At 47.3% G+C, this 10,017-nt stretch overlaps 1 protein-coding gene across 1 annotated transcript in view; it reads right to left on the bottom strand.

The window, feature by feature from the left end:
• Positions 1-7,917: 7,917 nt before the first annotated feature.
• Positions 7,918-10,017, bottom strand: part of LOC126095500 (uncharacterized protein DKFZp434B061-like) — a 32,200-nt gene continuing 30,100 nt past the window's right edge. The window contains exon 2 of the mRNA XM_049910287.1: positions 7,918-9,893. Coding sequence (XP_049766244.1) covers positions 8,080-9,893 — 1,814 coding nt within the window. The 3' untranslated portion in view covers positions 7,918-8,079. The remainder of the gene's footprint in view (positions 9,894-10,017) is intronic.

Below are 10,017 nucleotides of genomic sequence, written 5' to 3'. Positions count from 1 at the left end.
GCAGTGGGCCATTGAATTTTAATGTACTCACAGAACGTGTATCCGCATCACCGCCTGTGGGGGCTCGAAACAGACAGCATTTTCTTCCGATATTTCGTGTTGTAGTCGAAATATTATGTTGTACTGCCGGAAGAGTACTTCAGTATGTTTGTATTCTGTTTTATATTCCTTTCTAATAAATCATAACACTATCAGGAAGGTTTTTTTGTTGTAATTAAAGTATGAGTTACCTCCATGACGATAGGATCTGCCATGTAGAAAACATGAACTCTTTGGGAGAAAATGTCGATGCGGCTGGCTATGAGCAATAGGTAGCGTGAGGATTTCGTTCTAAGTTTTTTTACACTGAATCGCAGACATTGCAGCGAGTATAAGGGGCAGTTGGAAGAAAAGCAAAAACCGCCATCCGAAGAGAGACTGGCGCCGCAGCTAATCAGCAATTTCTGTCAATTTCAAGTCCATGAAAAACATTTGGCCCATGTGAAACCTGCTGGTGTAGACTACACTGTCAAGTACTGAGTAGATATGGCACATAAAAATATTCCCCTTTTTTTACCACAATAAGGGTCGTGCTGTATAAAAAGATACTCGTGCTTTTATGGTATTAGAAATGGAAACCGGCGACTGCATACTTCGATATAATTCATGAAACTAGATAGAATGGCTGCAACACTCCTCACTCCTGCGTGGGGTGAAAGCAGCAATGAACGAGGGAGAATTATAAAGATAAGCAACACTGTTTGGGCCAGTTAACTGACATTCTAAAACTCAATGACAAATTCCATCACAACGAGAGAAAACAGCTGTTACTGAGGGACTGCATTATCCCTGCAGCTAACTGATGTCCAATCAAGGTTTTTTCTGACAAGACAAAGATACATACAGCATACAACAACTTAATGCTGGCAAGGATTAGATCTTGACAAATGACAGCAACGTAATAAGTTGTATGAAGAAATAAGTTTGATGACTTGTACAGGACGGGTTGCCAGTTCATGAATGTTTTAGGATACTGACACAAAATGTTATTACAAACTCTTTCGTTACGTTTTTTTCAAAGACTTTCCCAAGATAACTAGGATTTCTATTCCATATGAACCGTTTACAGGCACTGTGGTGGATTATAGTGGGGGTCCAAGCGAAACACGCAAATTACTTAAGGGAGCGGAATCACAGAGACTTACGTTCTCACCAGCTTAAAATCACGTCTAGCACCAGAGACCAAAAACCTCATGCTAACAGATGCAGTATAAATATGTTGAATAATTTGATCAGTCAGTCAAGTGAACTCTTCAAAGTACTGCTAGCATAAAATAATGTAATAAGATCGCCGGCCGCGGTGGTCTCGCGGTTCTAGGCGCGCAGTCCGGAACCGCGCGACTGCTACGGTCGCAGGTTCGAATCCTGCCTCGGGCATGTATGTGTGTGATGTCCTTAGGTTAGTTAGGTTTAAGTAGTTCTAAGTTCTAGGGGACTGATGACCACAGCTGTTAAGTGCCATAGTGCTCAGAGCCTTTTGAACAATTTTTGTAATAAGATCTAGGTCCCGTTTTCCAGCAGAGTACGCAGAGCGACAAACAAGTGACACAAACCGCGCATACCTCATAGTAAATCAGAATCACCGACACGCAAACTAACGAATGGGGGCCTCATTTCGCACCACCTCAATAACATCAACAAGGTAACTATACACCAACGAAGGCACTGAACATGATATAAGACACGTGAAATACTGAATATTGAGTGGGCAGTGCGAGGTAACATGTTTGATAACGCCACACTTACCCATTACTGAGAACAGAAGCGCAGGATGCTGACTACTGTGGTTTAGCAAGGAGCTGTGGCCTATCTGCTCCTATTGCGTTATGAAGGGGGGAGGTACACTGGGCCGGTAACGTTTAATATCTTCCTCTTAGGGTGGAAGTGACATGAACCCAGAAACAGTTAACCTTGCTGTAGTAATGATAGGAAAAACAACAGAGCACAGAATAGATGATATCATGAAAACGAATTGAGCAATTTCTGTGATCAGCTAGGACAATTGGTATTTGCCAGCCACTACTCGTAAAGTACAATGCTCTGGAGCGTAATTCTGTATTTTCTGGTAGAAGATAACTGATAGTTCGAAAATTCAATCCACCATATGCAGAATTATAGTGCCGTTGGCCGAATGTTTCTCAGCACAGACGGGGGATACTATACTTGTTTTGTTTTATGGTCCTAAATAGTGCTGAAAGTTTTTCTCTGTTTTCCCCTTTTTTATCGAAATAGTTAAGCAATACAGTCCAGTTGCCGGGACGGTAAGGTGGTAACAAGGCTCCCTCATTACTTCTCTGCGCCAGTTTTGCTGTGGATTTGAGGCTACTCTGCTGCACCTTGTGACAGATCATTTGTCTTCAAATCAAACGATTTATCTCAACTGAATCGACACTTAATGCTAATGTAGTTAACTCAAGTGGGGAACTCATTAGTTTTCCATATACAACCTAATAGGTGGTGTGTGTCTTTGATACATGAATGTGGATATATCAAGCAGACAAGATCTTTGGAATATATTTTCCCGATCATTGTGAGTCTTCGTAATCAAATTTTTGCTGTGCAGTGGAGTGTAGGAGACGGTCTGGTAGAACTGAACTGTGAGGGTGGGTCATAAGTCGGCCCTGAGTAGCTCAGTTGGTAGATCAATTGTGTGTGAAAGGTAAAGGTCCCAAGTTCAAGACTCAATCGAGCACACAGTTTTAATCATTCAGGAAATTTCTTTTGGAGTTTTGCACACCTATAAAGGTAATTTTGTACTGATTCTTATAAACTTGTTCTACTCTGTCAGTGGTTTTTACGAGGAAGGGATTATTTCTACAGTTCTTGACTCTTAAAACCTTGCTTCTTTGACAGATAAAACATACGTAAAATTTCTTCCTTGTTCTGCAAGAATGGCATCTTGGATCAGGGCAATCTAAGGCAATGAAAAATGTTGTCACATGATTCTGCTGTTGTCTCAGCCATCGTGTCAGCAGTTGGTGCAAGAACTAGGTAACCCAAAAGATAATGAATAATTGACAAAATAATTTGTTCAACCATTGCATCCTTAGTCAATTCCCTTGGAGGGTTCTCTAGCATAAAATATCTTGGGACACGAAAGCTGGAATAGCAACATACTGCTAGTACTCAGCATCCAGTTCTTGTTCCCCCACAACTCAGCGATAAGCACATCTGTCTGCAGTAGGAAAAACTTTCTACTCAATGCATCCATGTTTTCATGTATTTTCGTTGATTTATGATGCACGTCATAATCATATTTACACAGCTTCGAAGCCCATCATATCAGGCAGCTACTCAGATCTTCTAAATTCTATAGCCATAGCAAAGCTTCATTACCGATAACTACAATGAACCACCTACATTACATGGAGGAAGGCAGAATTTTAAATAGTTCGCTAAAAATACCAATGCTAACAATTCTTTTGTTACGCTGTAGCTAATTTCTGCTTCATCGAACTGGTGGGAGGCTTAATCCAGTCTGTTTGTCTTAATCATCTGCACATGGCCCGAAACAAAATATACCGCAAAATCTGCTAGCATTATAAGATGAAATAAATGTCTTTTCAGAATATGAGTAGATAAACAAGAGAGATTTGGTCAAAATACGTGTTCCATTACGGCCTTGCATTGTGCAGTCCAGTCAATAGTTATGCATTTTTTCAACTGTTCGCAAGAGTTTGGTTATAGCAGCATAATCTCCGATAAATGTATGATTGTAATTACCCAACCCAATGACTGACTGCAATTACTTCTCACTGGTGGGCGCAGGGAAATAGGCAACAAATTCCGTAAGATGTGGGTCAGCTTCACTGAAGGAGAACACGTAACATCAATCAAGTATTGAACCTGAGCCTCCGCAAAAGAACATTTTTCGAACTTCAAACTTAAGTATGCTCCTTACAGTTGTAATATCACACTTTGCAGCCATTGCACATGTTCCTTTATTGTGTGCAAAAAATATTACTGGCGATTGACACATGATTGGTTTCACTCCCGTTAATAAAAGATCTGCAAACCGCAGGAATGTGGAGGGTGTGTTTCTTAAACCACAAGGAAACCTAAGAAATTCGTGCAGCCCTGAAAGCATAACAAATGCAGTTTCAGCCCGTCTTGAGGCGCAATGGGAATCAATTCGTATCAAAAGTAGTGAAATACATGCTGTTTACTAACCTGTCAACTGTTAATTCAATGCAACAGGCACATATCATGTGTTGTCAGCCTGCTCAGTGCTCCCGTGCCAACGCGAAGATGGTAATTCTTCATATCAGTAAGTGACTTCGGCACTTTTACTACAGGCGTAGCCCAGGGACCAGAGGATGGCTGAATGATTCCAGCGTCTAACTTGTGCTGAATACTCTCCTCTATAATGTTTGCATACGATAAAAGGATTATATTGGGTTTTCGTTCTATCTATCGCCTTCGTACTTTCGCGATATACCAAATCAGTGGACAGGAAATGTTGCCTTTCTTCAAATAGGCACACAAATTCCTCTAGTACTGAATATGAAAAGCTTCTTTTTTGACTCAGACAAATGACATAGTTTCTGCCGCAATCGATTTCTAGGGGTTGAAAAGCCGTAATTTCGCGATATACCAAAGCAGTGGACAGGAAATGTTGCCTTTCTTCAGCTAGCCACACAAATACCTGTAGTATTAAATATGAAAAGCTTCTTTTTTGACTCCGACAAATGACACAGTTTCTGCCGCAGTCGATTTCTAGGTGTTGAAAAGATTGTGTAAACATCCCTCATTGACTATGACTTCTGCTTCCTATTCTTCTGATATTACATTCCTCACATCAGTGGTTTACCGTCAGTTGTCTTCTGTGTACTTGTCAGTATAATCCTAAATTCTCTAAGCCGACTGGCACACATACTTTCCCATTCATGGTCTCACCTTTATAAAGGCCTGTTTTGCATGAGCTTGGAGATGATACAGAACTTCATTCCTGCTGAGCAGGTCAACTAGAAAGATAGTTAACCCGGAAGATACTTCCTCCAGGACGTCGTATTTTGGTTTCCACCCAGTGACCTCTTTTGTATCGTCACATATCGTTTCAGGGGCACTAGATTTTAACAATGATATGCAGTTCAGTGGAATTTCGAGATATATGCCTTTTCACCCATGTTTCTCATGTCTATGCAATGATGTCTCCGCCAAAACGGTGCATTGCATCACCTAATTAGATAATTTGCCAACTATAGTCAACAATAAATTGCATGGGAAATTGCTCCTCAGAATGACATCAAAATCCTGTCTTCTTAATGCCTCCATTTCATTTCAGATTGATTTCATATTTCCTTCCACCAAATAACAGCTCAACATGGCAAGTTCCCATTGGTTTTAAACTCTTCATCCCCGAACTACTAATCCACTAAGGAATAACGAGGCAGCTTCAATGAATGCTTGGAAAAAAAAGGTACCATGTGGCATCAAGCTCATGTGGTAGGAAGGGCCATGTGGTCAGCGCACTCTCCCACCATGCTACAGACTTACCAGACAGAGGAACCGCTACTATTTGGTCAAGTAGCTTCTCAACTGGCATCTCAATTGCTATCTATTTCGGTCTATAATGTTCGAGTGAGCCAACTGTTGCTACTGTGAACTTGGAAGAGCCACCTCACCAGCCATTGTCGGTTAATACACAAGAGATTAATTTCCCTACCATTGTAGGCTAGGAGACAGACAAACATCACTGGTGTGCCCAGCCACTTGCGTCTTCTAAAGTTTGTTTCATTTGTGAACTAGCAACTACGGCATGTATACAAATCGGCCAGCCTCCTCGCATAGCAGTAAAAGACGAAAACTGCCTCAAGCAAAGACGAAGACGACGTCACTTTGACTTAGACTCTGATTTACGGATTGATTCTCCTGCTAAACACATCGACAACTTTCACCTTGGCTTCTTCCAGCAGGACATCACTTCATTTCTCGGCTCACTCCAAAGTACATATATGGCACGAAATTCTGGAGATTCATTCAGCAAATGGTTCACAATCTTCTCCGTGCCTCTGCCTAAGTGTAGACAGTTGTTCTGGTACTAGTTAACACATCCCTTGCCTGAATATTTCGGCCAAACCTACAACCTGCACACTGAAAATTTCTCAATTTCTTAACGTGACTACAGACTCCACATGGGTGTGTACACCATTCGATTGCTTCACACACGCTACATTCAACTGCAACTCACTGGCCATGAACAAATATGGCCCACACCCTATACGTTCATCAAAAAACTTGATGCATTCTTCGAGGGTTTTACCAAAAATGAGCTGAAAGGGACTGCTAGGAAACCATGTCCTACGTTGGAGCCCTCTAGAGGAGCCATCACGGTAGGAGTCGGTCCAGCGACTGAGAGAGGAGAGCGAGCAACCTCTTCATCTCGCTCTGCTCACATCCCTCAGCGCTACACGTGACACCTTCCTCATGCTTCCAATTGGACCCTGTACAAGCTGCTCGCAACACATGTCCTGCTAACAGTTCTTTCCTGGTGCGAATCTCTTCTGACCTAAGACAAAGGCTGATTCTGGCACGAAAGCCACGGGACGAAAATAGTAAAGAAATGATAGTTCTGAAATTAAATGAATAATTTCAGTGTTTAATTGGAAATAAATCGCTGTTAGTAATACCTCAACGGAGGTTGCGGCACATGTTGCCTTTACTCTACTTACCTATGTTGCTACTCAGCATATTCTACTGTTGACCTAACCAGTTCTCCAGCCATTTAGCCAAAGTTCACCGAGACACGGTCACGCCTCCTCGTGCAGAACTATTATTGATATTTTCAGGCCTAGAGCAGAAGTGGTAGGAAATGGACTCATGTTTTTGACCAAATCATAGTTCAAATCAGTGTATCCTTCCCACTACAATGTATATGCATATTAATAAAAGGTTGGTTACTTGTTCTTCTTACTAGTAGCGCAGTACTAATGGTCTGCAGTGGTGTTTATTAAGGTGAACTGTTTACATAGTTACAAATCAGCTGATTAGTTCCTTACTTAGACGGCAATGTGACACACGGGAGACTCACCAGCTTTGAGTTGTGTGGTGGCACGTAATGCAAGATTTAATGCCGCTTGGTGGCGATGCAGGCACAACACTATGTATGTGGAGCAGACACAGACGGATGATCACCCTATCGAAATATTTTCTGCAAATGGCGAAATCGAGATAATTGACTTTGACAAAGAGCAGACCCTGTCAGCGAGTACCTCGAAAACGGCGAAGCTGAACTAAAGTTCACGTGCTACTGTCGTGAGCATCTATATGAGGCGGTAGGACACCGAAACTACCACTAGGGGCCAAGTGGTTTGACGTCAACAACTCGTCACATTACTTGGTGTTAGGAGACGTCTGTGCTTTGTAGTGTAGGGTAAATGCTCAGTCGCATCTCTGCGAAAAGAGCACAATACCGGTGCACGCACGAGCATTTCGGAGCACACCGTTCATCGTACATGGCTGAACATGGAGCTCCGCAACAGTTCACATTGTCAATTACGATTGCATCGGGATTCGACCGTCGATTAACTGAAACGTGTCGGATCTTCGAGGGAATCACAGTTATGCCACACTACGTCGATGGTCGTCTCCACAAATGCCGTCATCGAGGTGAACGGCAGCTCCAAACATGCATCGCGCCACAGATACAGGCTCATGGGAGCCTATGGGAGACATTCTTCTGTGCTTACTTGGACCTGTGGCATTAATTGATGACAAGCTGGCAGCTGCGAACCACCTACATACTTCATGGTTGATCTCTTCCAGAATAAGAGTATAACAAACAGTGATCACATGTAAGAGCCTGAACTACAATGTACAATGTAGGTAAATCCTATTCACTAAAGCGAATAAAGCAAAACACAAGTATAAAATCAACTACTAAGCATAAAGGAGCAAAGATTCCCGATAAATAATACGTGAAGATAATACGTGAAGTTTTATTAAGAACAGAATGTTTCTCAAAACCACAATAACACTATCAAGATAGCAGGATAATGAACAAATTAAAAAATAATGAATTCCATTCGTGAGATCAATTCATCAGCCCCAAGAGACTGCCAGAGTCAGAAGTGTCGCACTCACTACCACAAATGAGCTGCCTGCAAACGACAAAGAATTGTTTGGGGTTGGTGTGGATGCAGGGGCATCAGATGGCCCACCCGTAGGACCATCTGTGGGCCCACCCGTAGGTTCATCCGTGGGCCCGCCTGTCGGAGGTGCGTCGGTGGGCCCGCCTGTCGGTGGTGCATCGGTGGGCCCGCCTGTCGGAGAAGCGTCGGTGGGCTCGCCTGTAGGAGAAGCGTCGGTGGGCCCGCCTGTCGGAGGTGCGTCGGTGGGCTCGCCTGTAGGAGAAGCGTCGGTGGGCCCGCCTGTCGGAGAAGCGTCGGTGGGCTCGCCTGTAGGAGAAGCGTCGGTGGGCCCGCCTGTCGGAGGTGCGTCGGTGGGCTCGCCTGTAGGAGAAGCGTCGGTGGGCTCGCCTGTAGGAGAAGCGTCGGTGGGCCCGCCTGTCGGAGGTGCGTCGGTGGGCCCACCTGTCGGAGGTGCGTCGGTGGGCCCGCCTGTCGGTGGTGCGTCGGTGGGCCCGCCTGACGACGGTGGGTCGGTGGGCGCGGCTGACGACGGTGGGTCGGTGGGCGCGGCTGACGACGGTGGGTCGGTGGGCGCGGCTGACGACGGTGGGTCGATGGGCGCGGCTGACGACGGTGGGTCGGAGGGCGCAGCTGACGACGGTGGGTCGGAGGGCGCGGCTGACGACGGTGGGTCGGAGGGCGCGGCTGACGACGGTGGGTCGGTGGGCGCGGCTGACGACGGTGGGTCGGTGGGCGCGGCTGACGACGGTGGGTTGGTGGGCGCGGCTGACGACGGTGGGTCGGTGGGCGCGGCTGACGACGGTGTGTCGGAGGGCGCGGCTGACGACGGTGGGTCGGAGGGCGCGGCTGACGACGGTGGGTCGGTGGGCGCGGCTGACGACGGTGGGTCGGTGGGCGCGGCTGACGACGGTGGGTCGGTGGGCGCGGCTGACGACGGTGGGTCGGTGGGCGCGGCTGACGACGGTGTGTCGGAGGGCGCGGCTGACGACGGTGGGTCGGAGGGCGCGGCTGACGACGGTGGGTCGGTGGGCGCGGCTGACGACGGTGTGTCGGAGGGCGCGGCTGACGACGGTGGGTCGGAGGGCGCGGCTGACGACGGTGGGTCGGTGGGCGCGGCTGACGACGGTGGGTCGGTGGGCGCGGCTGACGACGGTGGGTCGGTGGGCGCGGCTGACGACGGTGGGTCGGTGGGCGCGGCTGACGACGGTGGGTCGGTGGGCGCGGCTGACGACGGTGGGTCGGTGGGCGCGGCTGACGACGGTGGGTCGGTGGGCGCAGCTGACGACGGTGGGTCGGTGGGCGCGGCTGACGACGGTGGGTCGGTGGGCGCGGCTGACGACGGTGGGTCGGTGGGCGCGGCTGACGACGGTGGGTCGGAGGGCGCGGCTGACGACGGTGGGTCGGTGGGCGCGGCTGACGACGGTGGGTCGGTGGGCGCGGCTGACGACGGTGGGTCGGTGGGCGCGGCTGACGACGGTGGGTCGGTGGGCGCGGCTGACGACGGTGGGTCGGTGGGCGCGGCTGACGACGGTGGGTCGGTGGGCGCGACTGACGACGGTGGGTCGGTGGGCGCGGCTGACGACTGTGGGTCGGTGGGCGCGGCTGACGACGGTGGGTCGGTGGGCGCGGCTGACGACAGTGCGCCGTCAGTGCGCCTGGCTGTCAGCGATGTGGCTTTTCCAAGTGATGAAATCACCTCTAATCGCCAGTCATGCCACCGTGCATCGTTTAACTCTTCATACATCAATGGTCTGTCTGCATTTCCTGAAATTTCACAAAAGGAAATTAAGAATACTTCCCATTCAGGGAAAGATATCGTTTGTCCTAAAATTCGCAAAACATTGTCCTCAAATTTATATGTTTCAATCGAGTTACCTTTCTCGGTGTG

The sequence above is a fragment of the Schistocerca cancellata genome, chromosome 8, assembly GCF_023864275.1.
Source record: "Schistocerca cancellata isolate TAMUIC-IGC-003103 chromosome 8, iqSchCanc2.1, whole genome shotgun sequence".
NCBI classification, from domain to species: Eukaryota; Metazoa; Arthropoda; class Insecta; order Orthoptera; family Acrididae; genus Schistocerca; species Schistocerca cancellata.
This window is presented reverse-complemented; position numbering and strand designations above follow the sequence as displayed.